The sequence below is a fragment of the Tachyglossus aculeatus genome, chromosome 8 (genome assembly GCF_015852505.1).
Source record: "Tachyglossus aculeatus isolate mTacAcu1 chromosome 8, mTacAcu1.pri, whole genome shotgun sequence".
NCBI lineage: Eukaryota > Metazoa > Chordata > Mammalia > Monotremata > Tachyglossidae > Tachyglossus > Tachyglossus aculeatus.
The window spans coordinates 2735692-2759072 of NC_052073.1; the positions used below are offsets into that span (position 1 = coordinate 2735692).

The 23381-nt window shown below is 52.5% G+C and overlaps 3 protein-coding genes across 3 annotated transcripts in view; 2 read left to right on the plus strand and 1 right to left on the minus strand.

Moving 5' to 3' along the window:
• Positions 1 to 3977, plus strand: part of LRRC49 (leucine rich repeat containing 49) — a 111744-nt gene extending 107767 nt beyond the window's left edge. Inside the window, exon 16 of the mRNA XM_038750563.1 lies at positions 3325 to 3977. Coding sequence (XP_038606491.1) covers positions 3325 to 3651 — 327 coding nt within the window. The 3' untranslated portion in view covers positions 3652 to 3977. The remainder of the gene's footprint in view (positions 1 to 3324) is intronic.
• A 1157-nt stretch (positions 3978 to 5134) lies between these two features.
• LOC119931789 (basic proline-rich protein-like) lies at positions 5135 to 22286 on the minus strand. Its single transcript, XM_038750690.1, has 7 exons — positions 22141 to 22286; positions 21782 to 21887; positions 21579 to 21628; positions 9714 to 9918; positions 8633 to 9579; positions 7756 to 7934; positions 5135 to 5220 (listed from the first exon to the last, which is right to left on the minus strand). Exons 1-7 carry the CDS (start codon positions 22284 to 22286, stop codon positions 5135 to 5137), a joined length of 1719 nt encoding a protein of 572 aa, XP_038606618.1.
• THSD4 (thrombospondin type 1 domain containing 4) overlaps positions 9872 to 23381 on the plus strand; it is a 125274-nt gene continuing 111764 nt past the window's right edge. Inside the window, exon 1 of the mRNA XM_038750243.1 lies at positions 9872 to 9939. The gene's annotated coding sequence lies outside the window, so the exon portion shown is untranslated. The remainder of the gene's footprint in view (positions 9940 to 23381) is intronic.

Below are 23381 nucleotides of genomic sequence, written 5' to 3' on the forward strand. Positions count from 1 at the left end.
GGGGAGGTTACAAGGTGGTCAGGTTGTCCCCTGGGGGGCTCACAGTCTTCTTCCCCATTTTCCAGATGAGGTAACTGAGGCCCAGAAAAGTTAAGTGGCTTGCCCAAAGTCACACAGCTGACAATTGGGGGAGCCGGGATTTGAACTCATGATCTTTGACTCCAAAGCCCAGGCTCTTCCCGCTGAGCCACGCTGCTTCTCACATGGAAGATCTTAGGGTCGTGTCCAGGGACCCACCCCCTGGATCATAGCCCAGTGGATAGGGCACCGGTTTGGGAATCAGAAGGTCGTGGGTTCTAATCCCCCCTCCACCACCTGTCTGCTATGTGACGTTGGGCAAGTCATTTCACTTGTCTGGGCCTCAGTTACCTCATCTGTAAAATGGGGATTGAGACTGTGAGCCCCACATGGGACAGGGACTGTGTCAACCCGATTTGCTTGTATCCACCCCCACGCATAGTACAGTGCCTGGCACAGAGTAAGTGCTTAACAAATATTACAATTATTATTATTATTATTAGAAGGACCTGAGCTCTAATTCCGGCTCTGCCATAAATCTACTGTTTGACCTTGAGCAAGTCGCTTCACTTCTCTGGGCCTCAGTTCCCTCATCTGTAAAATGGGGATGAAGGGTGTGAGCCCCATATGGGATGGGGACTATGTCCAACCTGAATGACTTGTGTCTACGCTAGTGCTTAGAACAGTGTTTGGCACATAGTAAGCGCTTAATAAGTACCCTTACTCCAGTTCTCTAGGTTTGGTTTCTTCCTTTGGACTGTACATTTGCTGTGGGCAAGGAGTATATCTATCACCTTTGTCGTGTTGTACTCTCTCAAACGCTTAGTACAGTGCCCTGCACACAAACTGAGAGCTTGTTGTGGCCAGGGAATGTGTGTCTGTTTATTGTTCTATCACACTCTACCAAGAGCTTAGTACAGTGCTCCACACACAGTAAGCGCTCAATAAAGACGACTGACTGACTGAGGAAGCACTTAATACATGCCATTGAGCGATTTATTGATCTCCGATGCTGCCCCTGGGGAGATAGGGCGGGAGGTAGGGGAAGGAGTAGCATGGTTCAGTGGAAAGAGCATGGGCTTGGGAGTCAGAAGTCATGGGTTCAAATCCCGGCTCCGCCACTTGTCAGCTGTGTGACTTTGGGCAAGTCACTTCACTTCTCTGGGCCTCAGTTCCCTCATCTGTAAAATGGGGATTAAGACTGTGAGCCCGTCGTGGGACAATCCGATCACCTTGTATCCCCCCCCAGCGCTTAGAACAGTGCTTTGCACATAGTAAGCGTTTAACAAATGCCATTATTATTATTATTATTATTATTATTATTATTGTCAGCTGTGTGACTTTGGGCAAGTCACTTCACTTCTCTGGGCCTCAGTTCCCTCATCGGTAAAATGGGGATGAAGACTGTGAGCCCCTCGTGGGGCAACCTGATTACCTTGTATCTACCCCAGCGCTTAGAACAGTGCTTTGCACATAGTACGCACTTAACAAATACCAACATTATTATTATTATTATTGTGTGTCCCCGGGTGGTGTGGATATGTGCCACGATCGCTGCACACAAACACTTCGATCTTGTCCGTGGTGGCGGGGGAAAGGCAATGTGTGCAGCGATGGTGGCACATATCCACACCACCCGGGGGTACATACGCTACTCCTCCCCCTACCTCCCGCCGTCTACAACAGTTTTCAGCTTTACAACCCACAGCCAAACACTTCAATCTTGTCGGTGGTGGCAGGGGAAAGGCAATGGCTGTGTGTTGTCAAGCTGAAGGGCAGAGTCTTTGGACTCCACCTGATGTCAGCCTCCTGCCAGTCTCCCGGTCTCCTTGCCCCCTTCCCATCCCACCCTCCTTCAGAGTCGCTGGCTGTTCCATCTCGGATTTGTTCCATTTTCCTTTCGGGATGAGTGGGGAGGGGGCTGTGGGACCACCTTGGGGCAGTGATCCGGCAGAGACCTGGCAATGATGATGGTCCTCAAGGAGTACCGGGAATCTTGGGGAGGGACATGGTGGAAGGAGGGGATGGGTTGGCCCAGGGTTGGTCGGCCTGGGTGGCCCTGGGCTCGGCAACTTGTGCTCCTGTAGGGGTTGGGGGTTTTCCAGCTCTCCCGAGAGACATTTATCAGGTGATCCCAGTTGGGAGGAGGCAGGGCCGTCACGAGGCATCAAATCATTCATTCATTCATTCATTCAAGTGTATTTATTGAGCGCTTACTGTGTGCAGAGCACTGTACTAAGCGCTTGGGAAGTACAAGTCGGCATCACATAGAGACAATCCCTACCCAACAGCGGGCTCACAGTCTAGAAGGGGGAGGCAGACAACAAAACATATTAGAAAAATAAAATAAATAGAATAAATATGTACAAGTAAAATAAATACGTACAAACATATATCCATATATACAGGTCACTTCGGGCAGGGGCAGAAATTGGGGTGGGGTGCAGGGGCAGAGTTGATGGGGAAGTGAGGGAGAGCTGGCTTCTCATCCCCTTTGGATAGAGGAGGAAACTGAGACCCAGAGAGTCAGTCAATCGGTCATATTTATTTGAGCGCTTGCCGTGTGTGGAGCACTGTACTACACGCTTGAGAAGGTACGATATTACAATGTAACAGGCACATTCCCTGCCCACAGTGAGCTTACAGTCAGGTGGGGTAGACAGACATTAATAGAAATAAATAAATTACCGATATGGACCTGAGTGCTGTGGGGCTGGGACGGGGGATGAATAAAGGGAGCAAGTCAGGGCGATGCAGAAAAGAGTGGGAGAAGAGGAATGGAGGGCTCGGTCAGGGAAAGCCTCTTGGAAATGTGCCTTCAATAAGGCTTTGAAGAGGGGGAGAATAATTGTCTCTAGGATTAGAGGAGGGAGGGCGTGCCAGGCCAGAGGCAGGACGTGGGCGAGGGATCGGTGGCCAAATAGACGAGACGGAGGCCCAGCGAGAAGGTTAGCATTACAGGAGCGAAGTATGTGGGCTGGGTTGGAGTAGGAGAGAAGCGAGGTGAGGTAGGAGGGGGCAAGGGGATTGAACGCTTTAAAGCCGATAGTGGAGAGTTTCTGTTTCCCTCTTGCCAGCCCTGGGGTCGGGTGACTTGTTGGGTGGGGGGTGTTTAGGAGCAAGAGGCCGTCCCCGCCTGGCCCTGCCTGACTCAAAATCTTCGGGCATGGCTCCCGGCAGGGACTTTCGGACCAGAGTGGCTCCCTGCTCCGGGTCGTCGGCCTCCTGGCAGCCGTCACCGTAAGATGGGTCCCGGGTCGGGCCCCGCAGTCTCTGTCTGACCGACTGCCCTCTTTGTGTTCCCAGGAAGTCCAGGAGAAGAAGCAGTTCTGCCGGAGCTACGTCCAGGCCCTGGTGGCCGAGGCCACTGACATCAGCCTGAAGAGGGAGGCCCTGCAGAGGCTGTGGCCTCAGCTGTTCATCGAGCTGGTCCGGGACGCCGTGCTGGACATGCGCCCACGGAGGTCTTACACACCTCACCGCTGCCCGCAGAGGGTCACGGCCCCCCAAATAGCTGGGCCTGCCTGGGTGGAGGAGAACGGCCACGTCCACCCCCGGGAACCTTCCCAGAAAAGGTCCTGGGATGTGAGGCCAGAAGTGTCTCGGAGCAGCGGTGAACCCATGGGGGTGTGAGGGTCCTTGAGGCCTGAGCTGGGGCCGGGGTGACACCGGGGTGTTCTCCAAGGTCGGCTCTCGGTCCTCATCATCTCTGGTTTCCCTTCCGTGCCCCAGCTCCCATGTAGTTCTGCCACACCATTGCCACATGCTCCCGCTGCCCCACGTCCCGTGCTCCCGCCATCCCTCATCCTGTGCTCCCGCCACCCCCCATCCTGCCGCCCCCACATCCCGTGGCCAACCATCCTGTCCTCCAGCAGCCCCACATCCCGTGCTCCAGCCATCCCGTGCTCCCGGAGCGGAGGGAGCAGCAGACAATAAAGGATTCCAGCATTTTTCCCTGAGCCCAGCCAGCCCAGTTGTTTCGCAGAAGCGTTTCCCCAGAGAGATGTGGAGCTCAGTCCTATCTCTTCCCTTCGAAACGGACTCCATCACAGCCACTGCTCCCCTCCTTGCCCCCAACCGCCTTCCCCTGCCAAGTGGGGAAGGAGGCGCCAGGCCCCTGGCTGAGAGCAATGAGAAACTACCACCAGCGAGGCCCCTGGGCTAAGAGCAAAGAGGAACTACCACCGATCATCCCTGTGGGCCGAGAGCAAAAAGAAACTACCACCATCCAGGGCCCCAGTGGGTTTGACTTCTGGTTGAGTTGTGGTCACCCCTTTTGTTAGAACCAGTTCAATGGAAAGAAAGAAGTTTTCCACGTTTGTTTAGCACTGGACGACCAAGTAAGGTCCCCAGTTCTCCCCTCTTTATCCCTGACTGGCTGCATGGACCATCCAACACGCCTGACTTTCCCCTCTCCATCCCTGCTTTCCTTCTTTGTCCCTGACGCTGCAGGTGCCCCTTGGCAGCCCTTGGCTGCTTGCCCCATACTGGCCCCGGCTGACCCTCTCTCCCCAGGCAATAGAAAATGGGGGAGATGGCAGGGGGTTTCAGTGGGTTCCTACCCCCTTTTTGAGCCCCAAAGCTGCCGAGGGCCCAGCACTGGGTGGGGCTGAGGCCGGGGGCAGCCCTGACACGTGGATTTTCACAGACAATCATTTTTCCAGCTAAAAATACCTCTCACCCTCTCCAAGCAGAGCGGAAAAACAGCTCCAGCGGTCCCTGGGGGACGGGTGGGCCGGCCGTGCCTGGCACTGCCCTGTCTTTGGCGGGGTGGAGTAGGGAAGGGAGCCAGAGCCCCACCTCCACTCCAGGGGCTGTCCCAGCCCCCCAAAGACAGGGTGGAGAGGGGCCAGCGATGGAGCGCTGCCACTCCAGCCCCGGATCTCTGAGGCCCTGGTTGGGGGTACCGGGCCCTGAGCCGCTCCGGACCCCCAGCAGGAGCGAGGACCGTGCCAGGAGCTGCAGGGCCTGCCAGTTGGGCGACGGGCCGCGAGGACCCCCAGGAAGCTGCGGGTTCACAGCTTCTGTCTCCACAGAGCTGAGATTCCGCCCATGTGACGGAGCCAATGAACCCCCGCCACAGCCAAGGTGGAGTATTTTTTCGGCAGGTCCACCGTCAACAGAGCCTGGAGGTGGCCAGAGCAGGGAGCGGGCAACCGATTTCCGGGGACATGAGCAGCAGCGCGAGGATGCTTGCAGGGTCTGTGAATAGGTAACCCTCCTGGGCACTCACCAGACTGGTTAGGGATGGACAGTCCAACCTCCCTGACTCTCCCCTCTCCATCCCTGATCCTTCAGTGACCCAGCACGGACCATCCAACATCCCTGACCCTCCTCTCTTCATCCTTGACTCTCCAGTGACCAACATGCATGGACTGTCCAACAGCCCCCCGTTCTCCCCCTCCATCCCTGACTCTTCCCCTAGTGACCCAGTAAAGACCATGGACACCCCTCATTCTCCCTTCTCCACTCCTGACTCTACCTAATGGGCCACCACCGACCGTCCAACAACCTATTTCTCCCCTCTCAGTCAGCCAGCCAGTCAATTGGGTTTATTGAGGACTTACTGGGTGCAGAGCACTGTACTAAGTGCTTGGGAGAATACAATGTAACAGACACATTCCCTGCCTACAAAGGGCTTACAGTCTCCCACCCTGATTCTCCCCCTTGGCCCGTCCACTATCCGACACCCCTGACTCTCCCTTCCCATTCCTGATCCTTCGCAGCGACCCAAGAGTATGAGTCCCAAGCTGGGGGAAAAAGCATGTCCGGCCAGCTTCAGCGAACGCCCCTCGCCCTGGTGGAGTGGGATTTGGGAAGACGTGGTCCTGGGCTCAAGGAGGGTGCATGGAGCGGAGAAAGGGGGCTGGGCTGGGGGTCCTGGGCTCCCACGGCTCATCCAGTTGGGCAGGTAAATGCCCAGAGAAGCAGCGTGGTTTAGAGGAAAGAGCACGGGCTTGGGACTCATGGCATAGTGTCTAGATCGCGGGCCCGGGATTCAGAAGGTTATGGGGTCTCATCTCGGCTTTGCCACTTTTTTTTATGGCATTTGTTAAGCGCTTACTATGTGCAAAGCACTGTTCTAAGTGCCGGGGGGGATAGAGTGTGATCAAGTTTTCCCACGTGGGGCTCACAGTCTTAATCCCCATTTTTACAGATGAGGTAACTGAGGCTCAGAGAAGTTAAAAGTGACTTGCCCAAGGTCACGCAGCAGACTTGCGGTGGAGCCGGGGGCTACTTGTCTGCTGTGTGACTGTGGGCAAGTCACTTTACTTCTCTGGGCCTCAGTTCCCTCATCTGGAAAATGGAGATTGAGACTGTGAGCCCCACGTGGGATGGTGACTGTATCCAACCGGATTTGCTTGTATCTACTCTAGTGTTTAGTACGGTGCCTGGCTTATAGTAAGCACTTAACAAATGCCATTATTATTATTATAGTTAATAATCCCAGCTCCACCACATCTGCTGTGTGACTTTGGGCAAGCCCCTTAACTTCTCTGTGCCTCAGTTACCTCATCTGTAAAATGAGGATTAAGACTGTGAGCCCCAAATGGGACAACCTGATTACCTTGTACCTATAGTGAGCGCCTAACCGTCATTATACTATCATTATATTATCATTATTATTACGCCTGCACTTAATACAGTGCTTGGCACATAGTAAGCACTTAACAAAAGCCATAATAATAAAAATATTGTTATAGTTCGGGTGAACCCTGCGGCCCGTGGCCTGGGCAGTGGCTTGACTTCCAGGTAGACCACCCCCATCCAATTTGGGGTCCGGGCCTCAGCCGGGGCAGGGAGCAGATGGAGCTCAGGACACCCGTTACAGAGGACGCCTTCGGAATTCCAAACACTCGGAAGCCCGGCCCCTGCCCTGCTCCCCGGCTGATAATTCTCCCGCGCAAAGTCATCCCCGTCTCCGGTTTCCCGGGTCCCGGGCCAGAGGCAGGGAGAGGGGGTGAGGCTGGAGAGGACGTCGTGGACAGGGAAGGAGTCTGTTATTGTTAGTTAGGTTGTACTCTCCCAAGCGCTTAGTACAATGCCCTGCACACAGGAAATGCTCAATAAAGACGATTGAATGAAGCCCGCTGGGCGGCCGGGCCCTTCTCCTGGCTCTGATAGCACCCAGGCCGCTCCAGGCCCTGGAGTGGACTTTGGGAGGAGGAGAGTAGAAAGAGGAGGAGGAGAAGGAAGAGAAGGAGGAGGAGATGGTTGAGCTGAGGAAGATTTGCCAAGTCCTAAGCATTGTGGCAGTGGGGCTGGGGGCTGAGAAAGGAACTCGGGCATCTGCCTCTCAGGGCAGGGTCCCTCGGCCTCCCCCGCAAAGCCCACCCGCCTCAGGCTTCCTTCCGCTCCCGCGAACAGCCAGACCACCACCAGACGGGAGAAAAAAGCCCCCCACTTCCAACCCCATTTTGAGTTGTCATCCCATCCATCTCCCTGCCTCCACACGGGCCTGCCCTTCTCCCTCAGAGTGGAAGCCCTGCGTCCCATAGTTCTCAGAGAAATCAATCGATCATTCATCGATGGTATTTATTGAGCGCTCACTGTGGACAGACCACTGGACTAAGCGTTTGGGAACGTGCACTTCAATAGAGTTGATAAGTGTGATTCGTGCCCACAGGGAGTTTACAATCTGCTGGAGATTTTACAGTCTTAGAGTACTTTCCCCTCGAGACTGGAAGCTCCTTGTGGGCAGGGAATTTGTCTCCCCATTGTTCTGTTCAATGGTACTTTCCCGAGCTCCTGATACAGGGCGGGTGGACGGGAGGGCGGGGCCGCTCTGCCCGAGGCGTCCGGCAGGGGGTGCTGACGGGGCGGGGGCAGGGGACGCTTTACCTGAGGCGTCCAGCAGGGGGTGCTGACGGAGCGGGGGCAGGGGCCGCTTTATCTGAGGCGTCCGGCAGGGGGTGCTGACGGGGCGGGGGCAAGGGCCGCTTTACCTGAGGCGTCCGGCAGGGGGTGCTGACGGGACGGGGGCCGGGGGCGCGGGGCCGCTCTTCCCGAGGCGTCCATCAGGGGGTGCTGATGATTCTCCCCCTCTCCATCCCCCCCCCCGCCTTACCTCCTTCCCTTCCCCACAGCACCTGTATCATGCTTGTACGGATTTATTACTCTATTTATTGATTTATTTTACTTGTACTTATCTATTCTATTTATTTTATTCCGTTAATATGTTTTGTTTTGTTCTCTGTCTTCCCCTTCTAGACTGTGAGCCCGCTGTTGGGTAGGGACCGTCTCCATATGTTGCCAACTTGGACTTCCCAAGCGCTCAGTCCAGTGCTCTGCACACAGTAAGCGCTCAATAAATACGATTGATTGATTGATATATGTTTGTACATATTTATTACACTATTTGTTCATTTTACTTGTACATATCTATTCTATTTAGTTTATTCTGTTTTGTTCTCTGTCTCCCCCTTCTAGACTGTGAGCCCACTGTTGGGTAGGGACCGTCTCTATACGTTGCCAACTTGTACTTCCCAAGCGCTTAGTACAGTGCTCTGCACACAGTAAGTGCTCAGTAAATACGATTGATCGATTGATTGATTGATTGATAGGGTTGGGGCCGGGGCCGCTCTTCCCGAGGCGACCAGCAGGGGGTGCTGACGGGGCAGGGGCCGGGGCCGCTCTTCCAGAGGCGTCCAGCAGGGGGTGCTGACGGGGCGGGGGCTTGGGGCGGGCGGGCGGGTCCGCTCTTCCCGAGGCGTTCACCAGGGGGTGCTGACGGGGCGGGGGCGCGGGGCCGCTCCTTCTTCCCGAGGCGTCCAGCAGGGGGTGCTGAAGGGGCGGGGGCGCGGGACCAATCCTTCTTTCCGAGGCGTCCAGCAGGGGGTGCTGACGGGGCGGGGGTGTTGTGAGGGCGGGGCCGCTCTTCCCGAGGCATCCAGCAGGGGGTGGTGACGGGGCGGTGGTGCGGTGCGGGCGGGGCCGCTCTTTCTTCCCGAGGCACCCAGCAGGGGGCGCTAACGGGGCGGGGGTGCTGTCCGGGCGGGGCCGCTCTTCCCGAGGCATCCAGCAGGGGGTGCTTACGGGGCGGGGGCGCGGGGCGTGGCCGCTCTTTCTTCCCGAGACATCCAGCAGGGGGTGCTGACGGGCCGGGGGCGCGGGGCGGGCGGGACCAATCCTCCCGAGGCTTCCAACAGGGGGTGCTGACGGGGCGCGGGGCTGGCGGCGGGCGGGGCCGCTCTTTCCGAGGCATCCAGCAGGGGGTGCTAACGGGGCGGGGGCGCGGGGCGGGCGGGGCCGCTCTTTCTTCCCGAGGCATCCAGCAGGGGGTGCTGACGGGGCGGGGGCGCTCTTTCTTCCCGAGGCGTCCAGCAGGGGGTGCCGACGGGAAGGGGGCGCGGGGCCGCTCTTTCTTTCCGAGGCGTCCAGCAGGGGGTGCTGACGGGGCGGGGGTGCGGGGCGGGCGGGGCCGCTGTTCCCGAGGCGTCCAGCAGGGGGTGCTGATGGGGCGGGGCCGCTGTTCCCGAGGCGTCCAGCAGGGGGTGCTGACGGGGCGGGGCCGCTGTTCCCGAGGCGTCCAGCAGGGGGCGGGCGTGTCCCCGCCGCGGGCTGACAGCGCGGGGGCCGCGGCGGGAGCAGGAGGAGGAGGAGGAGGAGGAGGAAGAGGGAGCCGGTCCGGTCCGGTCCTGTCCGGTTCGGTCCGGTCTGGTCCGGTTCTGTCCGGCTCGGAGCCGAGGGCGGACGTTGGTTTGGGCGTGTGGGAGGGTGGGCTCCCCGGCGGCGGCGGCGGCACAGGCGGCGGCGGAGAGTTGGGGACAGCCGGCACCGGGGACCACGCGGGGAAGAACCGGACCGAACCGGACCGGACCGGACGGGACCGGGCCCAGCAGGGACGGACCGGACCGAGCCGGACCGGACCGGACCGGACCGGACCGAACCGCTCGGTCCCTGCGGGCCCCGGGCGGCCAGGTGAGAGTCCGCGCCTAACCCTCCCTCCCCCGCCCCCTACTCCCTCTATCAATTCATCATCATCGTCGTCGTCATCATCATCAGGGCGTTTGCTAAGCGCTCACTACGTGCCCACCACTGTTGGCATTTGTTGATCTTCTAGTCTCTGAGCCCACTGGTGGGCAGGGACCGTCTCTATACGTTGCCAACTTGGACTTCCCAAGCGCTTAGTCCAGTGCTCTGCACACAGGAAGCGCTCAATAAATACCATTGATTGATTGATTGATTGAGCGCTTACTGTGTGCCAAGCACTGTTCTCAGCGCTGGGCTAAGAGTCATCATCATCATGATGATGACGGCATCTGTTAAGCGCTTACTATGTGCCAAGCACTGCTCTCAGCGCTGGGGTAATAATAATCATGATGATGATGATGACGGCATCTGTTAAGCGCTTACTATGTGCCAACCACTGTTTTCAGCGCTGGGGTAATAATAATCATGATGATGATGATGACGGCATTTGTTAAGCGCTTACTATGTGCCAAGCACTGTTCTCAGCGCTGGAGTAATAGTCATCATCATAATGATGATGACGGCATTTGTTAAGCGCTTACTATGTGCCAACCACTGTTTTCAGCGCTGGGGTAATGATAATCATCATGATGATGACGGCATTTGTTAAGCGCTTACTATGTGCCAAGCACTGTTCTCAGCGCTGGAGTAATAGTCATCATCATAATGATGATGACGGCATTTGTTAAGCGCTTACTATGTGCCAACCACGGTTTTCAGCGCTGGGGTAATGATAATCATCATGATGATGACGGCATTTGTTAAGCGCTTACTATGTGCCAAGCACTGTTCTCAGCGCTGGGCTGAGAGTCATCATCATAATGATGATGACGGCATTTGTTAAGCGCTTACTATGTGCCAACCACTGTTCTCAGCGCTGGGCTAATAATCATCATCATGATGGTGGCATTTGTTAAACACTTACTTTGTGCCAACCACTGTTCTAAGCGCTGGGGTACTACTACTAATAATGATGATGATAGCATTTGTTAAGCGCTTACTATGTGCCAAGCACTGCTCTCAGCGCTGGGCTAATAATCATCATCATAATGATGATGACGGCATCTGTTAAGCGCTTACTATGTGCCAACCACTGTTTTCAGCGCTGGGGTAATAATAATCATGATGATGATGATGACGGCATTTGTTAAGCGCTTACTATGTGCCAAGCACTGTTCTAAGCGCTGGGGTAATAGTCATCATCATAATGATGATGACGGCATTTGTTAAGCGCTTACTATGTGCCAAGCACTGTTTTTTCAGCGCTGGGGTAATGATAATCATCATGATGATGACGGCATTTGTTAAGCGCTTACTGTGTGCCAAGCACTGTTCTAAGCGCTGGGGTAATAGTCATCATCATAATGATGATGACGGCATTTGTTAAGCGCTTACTATGTGCCAAGCACTGTTCTCAGCGCTGGGCTAATCATCATCATCATCATGATGATGATGGCATTTGTTAAGCGCTTACTATGTGCCAAGCACTGTTCTCAGCGCTGGGCTAATCATCATCATCATCATCATGATGATGGCATTTGTTAAGCGCTTACTATGTGCCAAGCACTGTTCTCAGCGCTGGGCTAATCATCATCATCATCATGATGATGATGGCATTTGTTAAGCGCTTACTATGTGCCAGCCACTGTTCTAAGCGCTGGGGTACTACTACTAATAATGATGATGACGGCATTTGTTAAGCACTTACTACGTGCCAAGCACTGTTCTTAGCGCTGGGCTAATAATTATAATCATAATAATGATGACGGCATTTGTTAAGCACTTACTATGTGCCAAGCACTGTTCTCAGCGCTGGGCTAATAATTGTAATCATAATGATGATGATGGCATTTGTTAAGCACTTACTATGTGCCAAGCACTGTTCTCAGCGCTGGGCTAATAATTATAATCATAATGATGATGATAGCATTTGTTAAGCGCCTGCTATGTGCCAAGCACTGCTCTCAGCTCTGGGCTAATAATAATAATCATAATAATGATGATGGCATTTAAGTGCTTACTATGTGCCAACCACTGTTCTCAGCACTCAGTAATAACAATCATAATAATGATGATATTTGTTAAGCGCTTACTATGTGCCAACCACTGTTCTCAGCTCTGGGCTAATAATAATAATCATAGTAATGATGATGGCACTTGTTAAGCGCTTACTCTGTGCCAACCACTGTTCTCAGCGCTGGGGTAATAATAATCATAATGATGATGGCATTTGTTCATTCATTCATACATTCATTCAATCCTATTTATTGAGCGCTTACTGTGTGCAGAGCACTGTACTAAGCGCTTGGGAAGTCCAAGTTGGCAACATATAGAGACAGTCCCTACCCAACAGCGGGCTCACAGTCTAGAAGGGGGAGACTGACAACAAAACAAAACATATTAACAAAATAAAATAAATAGAATAATTATGTACAAGTAAAATAAATAAATAGAGTAATAAATATGTACAAACATATATACATATATATGTAGGTGCTGTGGGGAGGGGAAGGAGGTAAGGCGGGGCGAGGGGGAGGAGGGCGCTCAGTCTGTTAAGCACTTACTCTGTGCCAACCACTGTTCTCAGCGCTGGGGTAATAATAATCATAATGACGATAGCATTTGTTAAGCGCTAATTATGTGCCAAGCACTGTTCTCAGCGCTGGGGTAATAATAATAATAATGATGATAGCATTTGTTAAGCGCTTATTATGTGCCAAGCACTGTTCTCAGCGCTGGGGTAATAATAATAATAATAATGATAGCATTTGTTAAGCACTTATTATGTGCCAAGCACTGTTCGCAGTGCTGGGGTAATAATAATCATAATGATGATGGCATTTGTTAAGCTTTTACTATGTGCCAACCACTGTTCTAAGCGCTGAGGTAATAATAATAATGATGAGGGCATTTGTTAAGCACTTACTATGTGCCAACCACTGTTCTAAGCTCTGAGGTAATAATAATAATGATGATGGCATTTGTTAAGCGCTTACTATGTGTCAACCACTGTTCTAAACTCTGAGGTAATAATAATAATAATGATGATGGCATTTGTTAAGCGCTTACTATGTGCCAACCACTGTTGTAAGTACTGGGGTAATAATAATAATAATGATGATAGCATTTGTTAAGCGCTTATTATGTGCCAACCACTGTTCTAAGTACTGGGGTAATAGTAATAATAATAATGATGGCATTTGTTAAGCACTTACCATGTGCCAAGCACTGTTCTAAGCGCTGGGCGGGGAATACAAGGTAATCAGGTTGTCCCACATGGGACTCACAGTCTTCATCCCCATTTTATAGATGAGGTAACTGAGGCCCAGAGAAGTTAAGTGACTTGCCCAGGGTCACACAGCTGACAAGTGGCAGAGCCGGAATTAGAACTGACTCCCAAGCCTGGGCTCTTTCTGCTAAGCCACTCTGCTTCTCAAAAATAATAGCATTTGTTAAGCGCTTACTGTGTGCAAAGCACTGTTTTAAGCGCTGGGGAGGTTACAAGGTGATTAGGTTGTCCCATGTGGGGCTCACAGTCTTCATCCCCATTTTACAGATGAGGGAACTGAGACCCAGAGAAGTTAAGTGACTTGCCCAAAGTCACTTAACAAAATCGAGAAGCAGCTGTGGCTTAGTGGAAAGATCGCGGGCTTTGGAGTCAGAGGTCATGGGTTCGAATCCCAGCTCTGCCACTTGTCAGCTGGGTGACTTTGGGCAAGTCACTTCACTTCTCTGGGCCTCAGTTCCCTCATCTGTAAAAATGGGGACTAAGACTGTGAGCCCCATGTGGGACAACCTGATCACCTTGTATCTTCCCCAGCGCTTAGAACAGTGCTTTGCACATAGTAAGCGCTTAACAAATACTATTATTATTATTATCCCCAATTTACAGATGAGGGAACTGAGACCCAGAGAAGCGAAGTGACTTGCCCAAAGTCACCCAGCTGACTAGCGGCGGATCCGGATTTGAACCCGTGACCTTTGGCTCCTAAACCTGGGCTCTTTCTGCCGCACCCCCAATGGGGGGGGGAGGAGACGGGGGGCACAGGGGGTGGTCTGGGGTGCCCACAACTGGGCACTGCATGGGGGGCCCGGGTATTCTTGGGGGCCTAACTCTGCCCGGGCTTGGTCCGTGGGCCCCTAGGCGTGTATGTGTGTCCCTGGGCGTCTAATAAGAGCCCGTTGTTGGGTAGGGACCGTCTCTCTATGTCGCCAACTTGTACTTCCCAAGCGCTTAGTACAGTGCTCTGCACCCAGTAAGCGCTCAATAAATACGATTGAATGAATGAATGAACTGTAACAATAAATAATAATAATGATGGTATTTGTTAAGCCCTTACTCTGTGCCAAGCATTGTTCTAAGCTCTGCTGCTTGGCACATAGTAAGCACTTAACAAATATTATCATTATTATCCAACGTAATCAGGTTTTCGCACGTGGGCCCACAGTCTTCACCCCCATTTTCCAGATGAGGTCACTGAGGCCCAGAGGTGTGCAGTGACTTGCCCAAGGTCACGCAGCTGACAAGCGGCGGAGCTGGGATTAGAACCCACGACCTCTGACTCCCAAGCCCAGGCTCTTGGCACTGAGCCACAGGGTAGAGGTGACCCCCAGCCCCCTCACAGCACACCCACACCGTGTGTGTATGGGGCTATATCATCATCAATCGTATTTATTGAGCGCTTACTGTGTGCAGAGCACTGTACTAAGCGCTTGGGAAGTACAAATTGGCAACGTATAGAGACAGTCCCTACCCAACAGTGGGCTCACAGTCTAAAAGACTGTATGGCTATATGGGAGTGTCCCTGGGGTGTGACTCTGTGTGTGTCCTTGGGGTGAGTGTGTGAGTCTGTGCCCGGGGGTGTAACTCTGTCCGGTCATTCATTCATTCAATCGTATTTATTGAGCGCTTACTGTGTGCAGAGCACTGGACTAAGCTCTTGGAGAGTACAACTCGGCAACACATAGAGACAGTCCCTACCCAACAATGGGCTCACAGTCTAGAAGGGGGAGACAGACAATAAAACAAAACAAGCAGACAGGTGAGACAGACAATAAAAAAGCAACAAGAGTGTGTATCGAATTGTATATGTGTGTCCCTGAGTGTGTGTGTGTGTCTGTGTCTGGGGGTGTAATTCTGACCTGTCTAGGTCCGTGTGTCCCTAGTGTGTATCGAATTGTGAATGTGTGTCCCTGGGAGTGTAACAATAACTCCGAATAACTGTATCCGCAACTGTGCACAGTGTGTGTGACCCCCCCCCCCTAAAAAAACCACACACACCGTGTGTGTATTGAACTATATGGGAGTGTCTCGTAACTCTGTGTGTGTCCGTGGGGCTGAGTGTGTGTGTGCGCGCCTGGGGGTGTAACCCTGTCCGGTTCCCTAGTGTGTGAGCCCATTGTGGGCAGGGATTGTCACTCTTTGTTGCTGAACTGTACTTTCCAAGCGCTTAGTACAGTGCTCGGCACACAGTAAGCGCTCAGTAAAAACGATTGAACCCAGTTGTATATGCGTGTCCCTGGGCGGGTAACTATAACCCGGTGTAACTGTATCCACAACTGTGCACTGTGTGTAAGCGCCCCCCACCCCCTCACACCATGTGTGTATGTAACTATATGTGAGTGTTCCTGGGGATGTAACTCTGTGTGTGTACGTGTGTGTGTGTGTGTGTGTGTGTGTGTGTGTGTCTCCTTGTGTGCGTGTGTGCTAGGGGCGGTGTATGTGTAGCTGCCGGTCACCCTGCGGAGGGTGTGAGGCTGTGGGTGTCCGCCCCAGGCTGGCTCTGGCAGTGTGGCCTAGTGGAAAGAGCCCGGGCTTGGAAGTCAGAGGTCTTGGGTTCTAATCCCCACCCTGCCACTTATCAGCTGTGTGACTTTGGGCAAGTCACTTCACTTCTCTGGGCTTCAGTTCCCTCATCTGGAAAATGGGGATGAAGACTGATCACCTTGTATTTACCCCAGTGCTTAGAACAGTTCTTGGCACATAGTAAGCGCTTAACAAATAACATCGTTATTATTCACTCTCTTCCTCCCTCCAAGGCCCTACTGAGAGCTCACCTCCTCCAGGAGGCCTTCCCAGACTGAGCCCCTTCCTTCCTCTCCCCCTCGTCCCCCTCTCCATTCCCCCCATCTTACCTCCTTCCCTTCCCCACTGCACCTGTATATATGTATATATGTTTGTACATATTTGTTACTCTATTTATTTATTTGACTTGTACATATCTATTCTGTTTATTTTATTTTGTTAGTATGTTTGGTTTTGTTCTCTGTCTCCCCCTTTTAGACTGTGAGCCCACTGTTGGGTAGGGACTGTCTCTATATGTTGCCAACTTGGACTTCCCAAGAGCTTAGTACAGTGCTCTGTACACAGTAAGCGCTCAATAAATACGATTGATGGTGATGATGATTCACCCCTGCTCTCTGTTGTTAACTGCAGAAGCAGCGTGGCTTAGTGGAGAGAGCATGGGCTTGGGGGTCAGGGGTTGTGGGTTCTAATCCCAGCTCCACGACTTGTCATCTGTGGGACTTTGGGCAGGTCACCTAACTTCTCTGGGCCTCAGTTACCTCATCTGGAAAATGGGGATTAAGCCTGTGTGCTCCATGGGGGACAACCTGATTACCTTGTATATATCCCAATACGTAGAAGAGAGCTTGGCACATAGCAAGTGCTATGTGCTTCTATATGTTGCGTCTCTATATGTTGTCAGCTTGTACTTCCCAAGCGCTTAGTACAGTGCTCTGCACACAGTAAGTGCTCAATAAATACGATTGAATGAATGAAAGTGCATAACAAATATCATTATTATTATTATTATTATTATTCTTATTATTATTATTAACTGTGGGCTCGATCTCTCTTGTCCCCCACCTTGTCCCCCAGCTTCTCTGCTCCCCAGGTGAGGCTCCAGGCCCAGCTGGGGAGGGTACCGTGCCGGTGGGAAGGGGTGTCCAGCCTCTCCCCCCCCTGTTCTGGGACCAGACTGGGAGGGTTTTGCCTGCCCACCTGCTCCCAATCCCTTCCATCAATCAATCAGCGGTATTTATCGAGCGCTCACTGTGCCCAGAGCTCTGTATTAAGCGCTAGTGGGAGTAATAATAATAATAGTGATATTCATTAGTTTTTTCTAGGTGTCAAACAGCGTATGACACACTGGGGTAGATAAAATACGATTGCTTTGTGACCTTGGGCAAGTCACTTAACTTCTGTCTGTGCCTCAGTTACCTCATCTGTAAAACGGGGATTAAAACTGTGAGCCCTTTGTGGGGCATGGACTGTCCCCAGTCTGATTGGTTTGTATCTACCCCAGCGTTTAGTTCAGTGCCTGGCGCACATAGTAAGCGTTCAACAACTACCGTAAAAAAATAAAAGGAGCTTACAGTCTAGAGTCCTGGGATCATCATCATCATCATCAATCGTATTTATTGAGCACTTACTGTGTGCAGAGCACTGTACTAAGCGCTTGGGAAGTACAAGTTGGGATAAAGTGGCTCGTTTTTCTGTCCCTCAATCCTGTGATCCAAGAACTGCTGGTGTTCAAAGTGGAGTCAGGGTGCATGTGGGAGACTGTAGCTCTACACTCTAAGCTCTTCTAGCTCCTCTAGACCGGAAACTCCCCTAGATTTTAAGCTCCTTGCGGGCAGGAAATCTGTCTATTGTGGTATTGTTCTCTCAATCAATCAATCAATCGTATTTATTGAGCGCTTACTGTTTGCAGAGCACTGTACTATGCACTTACTAATATTATATTATAATATATATCATCATCATAATCATCAATCGTATTTATTGAGCGCTTACTATGTGCAGAGCACTGTACTAAGCGCTTGGGAAGTACAAATTGGCAACATATAGAGACAGTCCCTACCCAACAGTGGGCTCACAGTCTAAAAGGGGGAGACAGAGAACAAAACCAAACATACTAACAAAATAAAATAAATAGAATAGATATGTACAAATAAAATAAATAGAGTAATAAATATGTACAAACATATATACATATATATATAATATATATTATAATATATAATATAATATTATACAGTATTAGCACTGTAATAAGCTCTCCTGAGTGCCAAGTACAGTGCTCTGCACACAGTAAGTGCTCAATGAATATGATTGAAAGAATATAAGATAATCAGATGGGACAATCAATCAATCAATCAATTGTATTTATTTAGCGCTTACTGTGTGCAGAGCACTGTACTAAGCGCTTGGGAAGTACAAGTCGGCAACACATAATATGTGACACAATATATGGGACACAATAATATGAGTCAGGATCCCTGCCCGCCGGGATCTTACAGTCTACTGATCCTGCTCATCAGCTTCCCCCTCCCCAGTGGGCCTGGGCCCTCAGGGAGGGACTGGCTGCGGTCACCTGGGGAACAAGGTGGACTCCCTTTTAGACTGTGAGCCCAATGTTGGGTAGGGACTGTCTCTATACGTTGCCAATTTGTACTTCCCAAGCGCTTAGTACAGTGCTCTGCACGTAGTAAGCGCTCAATAAATGCGATTGATGATGACTCCCTGGGTGAAGGTGGGGGGGGGGTGGCCTCCAAGAGCCAAGGAGGGGCTACACACCTGTCTTGGGGCAGGTAGTTTGGAGCTGTGGCATTTCCAGGTGAGAGGGTGCCGGCCCCGTGAGAAGCTCGGGCTCAGAGCGAAGTAGCATGGCCTCATGGATAGAGCACGGGCCCGAGAGTCAGAAGGACCTGGGTTCTGATTCTGACTCTGCCACCTGCCTGTTGTGTGATCTTGGGTACATCACTTCACTTCTGTGTGCCTCAGTGACCTCATCTGTAAAATGGGGATGAAGACTGTGAGCCCCATGTGGGACAACCTGATTACCCTGTATCTACCCCAGCACTTAGAACAGTGGTCGGCTCATAGTAAGCGCTTAACAAATACCATTATTATTATTATTCAAGAGGGCTGCTGGGACTATAAGTCCCAGTCACTGGAGCAACTGCTTGGGAGCTGGTGCAGTAGCATCCCCCCGGCTCCACCCTGGAATGTGGGATTCAGTCCAATCAATCAATCAATCAATCAATCGTATTTATTGAGCGCTTACTATGTGCAGAGCACTGTACTAAGCGCTTGGGAAGTACAAATTGGCAACACATAGAGACAGTCCCTACCCAACAGTGGGCTCACAGTCTAAAAGGGGGAGACAGAGAACAAAACCAAACATACCAACAAAATAAAATAAATAGAATAGAAATGTACAAGTAAAATAAATAAATAAATAAATAAATAGAGTAATAAATATGTACAACCATATATACATATATACAGGTGCTGTGGGGAAGGGAAGGAGGTAAGATGAGGGGATGGAGAGGGGGACGAGGGGGAGAGGAAGGAAGGGTCCAGGGGCAGACCCGAGCACTGGGGTCCCGGGCCCTGAGGGTAGACCTCTGCCTCGGATCCCATGTGTCGGGATCCTTGTGACGCTACCGTGAAAAGCCATCTATGGCATCAGGGCCACGAGGAGTGAGCCCTGACTACCTGAGGGCCAGCCCACAAGCCCAGGCCCCAGACTTGTACTTCCCCCAACTTGTACTTCCCAAGCGCTTAGTACAGTGCTCTGCACACAGTAAGCGCTCAATAAATACGATTGATGATGATGGAGGCTCTTGGGGGTGGCAGGGGAGAGGGCCCTGGCTCCCGAGAACCAGAGAGAAGCCCAGGCTGGGAGCCCGGATGCCAGCGTTCTCAGAGGCCCAGAGAAGTGAAGTGATTTGCCCAAAGGCACACAGCTGACAAGCAGTGTGGTTCAGTGGAAGGAGCCCGGGCTTTGGAGTCAGAGGTCACGGGTTCAAATTCCGGCTCCGCCAACTGTCAGCTGTGTGGCTTTGGGCAAGTCACTTCACTTCTCTGGGCCTCGGTTACCTCATCTGCAAAATGGGGATTAAGACCGTGAGCCCCCCATGGGACAACCTGATCACCTTGTAACCTCCCCAGCTCTTAGAACAGTAATTTGCACATAGTAAGCGCTTAATAAATGCCATCATTTTATTATTATTAAGTGGCGGAGCCGGGATTAGGACCCACGACCTCTGACCCCCAAACCCGGGCTTTTTCCACTGAGCCACTCTGCTTCTCATATCAATGAAAATACCAGTGCTTGTGTGGAAGCTCTGCACATGTTCAGCCAGCGGCCCTATTGGGTAGGGGGGAGGATTGGTGGGCCTGGAGAACCGAGAGCTTCGATCTTAGTACAGTGCTAAGCGCTTAGTACAGTGCTCTGCACACAGTAAGTGCTCAGTAAATGATATGAATGAATGAATGAATGAATGAATGAATGAGCTGAGCCGGTGCAGGGCTCGCCCTCTAGTGGAGGCAAGGGGGACGCGCAGAACGTTTTCAGTCGGTCAGTCAATCGTATTTATTATTAATAATAATAATAATAATAATGGCATTTTTAAGCGCTTACTATGTGCAAGGCACTGTTCTAAGCGCTGGGGAGGTTACAGGGTGTTCAGGTTGTCCCATGGGAGGCTCACAATCTTAATCCCCATTTTACAAATGAGGTAACTGAGGCCCAGAGAAGTTAAGTGACTTGCCCAAAGTCACACAGCTGACAATTGGCAGAACCGGGATTTGAACCCATGATCTCTGACTCCAAAGCCCAGGCTCTTTCCACAGAGCCACGTTGCTTCACTACTACTACTACTACTACTACTACTACTACTACTACTACTACTACTACTACTACTACTACTACTACTACTACTACTACTACTACTACTACTACTACTACTACTACTACTACTACTACTACTACTACTACTACTACTACCACCACCTAATAACAATGATGGTATTTGTTTAAGCACTTACTATGTGCCAGGCACTGTCCTAAGCACTGGTGTAGATACAAGGTAATTGGGTTGGACACTGTCCCTGTCCCACACAGGGCTGACGACTTGACACCTGGCTACATGTTTTGTTTTGTTGTCTGTCTCCCCCTTCTAGACTGTGAGCCGGTTGTTGGGTAGGGACCGTCTCAGTATGCTGCCAACTTGCACTTCCGAAGTGCTTAGTACGGTGCTCTGCACACAGTAAGCCCTCAATAAATACGATTGAATGAATGAATGAATAGGGCTCACAGTCTTAGTCCCCATTTTACAGATGAGGTAACTGAGGCCCGGGGAAGTGAAATGACTTGCCCAAGGTCACACAGCAGAGAAGCAGCAGAGCTGGGATTAGAACCCGTGACCTTCTGGTTCCCAGGCCTGAGCTCTATCTGCTAGGCCATATTGAGCACTTACTGCACACGCAGGACGAAGTGGCTGCGGAACGTTAGACCATGGCTACTCAGGCAGGATTTTTTAAAAATCGAAATTCTGTCCCAGGATGTGCTCACTTCCCCCTCTCCCTATCTCCCCCCCACCCCAGAAACAACTGCACCCCAATCCCGCCCTGTCAGCTGCCTGGTCCCTAGGACTAGTCTTTTAGACTGTAAGCCCACTGTTGGGTAGGGACTGTCTCTATATGTTGCCAACTTGTACTTCCCAAGCGCTTAGTACAGTGCTCTGCACACAGTAAGCGCTCAATAAATACGATTGATGATGATGATAGGACCTGCCCTGGGGGACTCTTGTGGGGATCTTTGGGGACCAGCAACACTGGGAACACCTGCAGTCAACCCGGAAGGTGGGCTCAGGGCTGCTGGGACAGCTCCGAGGAGAGGTGGGAACAGGGCCCAAAAAATGCCCCCGTCTGTAAGGGCAATCCTGGCTAATGAAGGTCTACGGGAGGTCAGGGCATGGGCACCAATGGCTCACCCACCCTAAATTTGGGGGCGAAGGGGCATGGGGTGGAGGAGGGGAAGCTGGCTGCGGTCACAGAGGCCGACATGGGGTCTCTCCAACCTTGCTTGGGGGCCCTTAGATCTCTTTGGAGGCAGGACATGAGTTAGGCTGGAGGGGCACGGGCCACCCCCCACCCCCCGGAGCTGCTATCTGCGGGCACAGGCTCCATCACCCCCACAGAGCTGGCCCCAGGCACACAGGGCAGGGATGAGGAGGGATACCTACGATCAGAGCAAGCAGTGCCAGATGCATTCCGCAGGAGCCCACCCCAGCCAGCTCCAGGCAGCCTGCCCACGGGTCACTCCCAGAGAGAGTGGGTGTGGCCCTGCCCTTTGCCCTTTGGCAGGCCCGCTGCCCACGTCCCCGTGGGAACGCTGTCCCCCACAGAGTTGTTCCTTCCGGCCTTCAGTGCGGCACAGCGCCCGCCCATCCCTCTGGCTGGAGTCCAGAACCCACGGGCCACGGGCCAGCCTCACCGGCATTGACTCTTGACTCAAGAGTAGCCTCTGCCAGGGTGGCTTGGCCAGTGTCCCTGGACCCTGGTCATGTCCCTGGTTGGAGAGCGCCTCAGTGGGAAGGAAGGACTGGCTGCGGGCCCGGGGCTGATGGTGCCCAGTGGGGCGGACGGCCACAGGCCCAGGGCAGGACCAGGAAGAAGAAGTGAGAAGTTGCAGGGAGAGATTGTGAGCACTGCAGGTGGGAGAGCTGTTGTGCAGTCTCCCCGGGAGATGTGTGGGGACCTTTGATTTCCCACAGTAGATCTGGGCAGTGGGTGAGCAGGCAGTTTGATCGGCTGAGGAGAAGGAGGTGCTCTCTGTCTGAGAGGCCACCTCCGCTTTCCACCTTGGCACCCTCCTGCCCCACTCCCGGCTTGCTCGCGTGTCCCCTGGACTACTGATAGCCCCCTGGGCCAGTCTTTCAGCTTAGCCCGGGGTCTATTGGCCCGGTCCTCACAGACATGAGATTGGGCCTACGAGAAACCAGCCTCCTGGGGAAGCTGTGGGAAACCAGCCCATGAGTACCCGACTTTCCCTCACCCAAAAGAGAAACTGGGCATCCCCGGGGCACAAGATGCTAGCTCATCCTGGGTCACAGCTGTGTTCCCCAAGTGGAGGTGACCACTGTAAGCCTCGGCAAAACAGTCCTGTTCAAATCTCAGACTGTCCCAGCCCATGGCCAGTGGCTGAGGACCAAACTTAGCCAATGAGGAGATGAGTTTTGGCTTCCTTCTACATGGAGTTGGGTTGTGGGCGGGGGGCCATGGGGCTGAGAGGTCATACCCCGATCAGTGATGCAATTTTTAAAGGCAGAAAAATTCAAAGTCAGCCCAGGTTTGTGTTGGACGGAAACTGTGCTGGCTCACTCGGAGGGGAGTCAGAGATGGAGAGGTGATAGTCGGGGGTTGGATGGTCCGTGCTGGGTCACTCGGGGAGAGTCAGGGGTTTTGGATGGTTTGTTCTGGTCACTGAGGGAGAGTCGGGGGGTAATGGATGGCCCGTGCTGGGTCACTGGGAGATGAAGGGTGTTGGATGATCCGTGCTGGGTCACAGGGGGAGAGTTAGTGATGAAGAAGGGAG

Bases quoted from the DNA above. Each gene is read 5' to 3' on its own strand.
- LOC119931789 (XM_038750690.1), bottom strand. From the start codon at position 22,286: ATGCCGGTGAGGCTGGCCCGTGGCCCGTGGGTTCTGGACTCCAGCCAG. The intron at 21,888-22,140 runs GCAAAGGGCAGG...CTGCCTCCAAAG, and splicing joins GGCAGCGGGCCTGCCAAAGG to AGATCTAAGGGCCCCCAAGC. The intron at 21,629-21,781 runs GTGGGTGAGCCA...GGTTGACTGCAG, and splicing joins CCTTCGCCCCCAAATTTAGG to GTGTTCCCAGTGTTGCTGGT.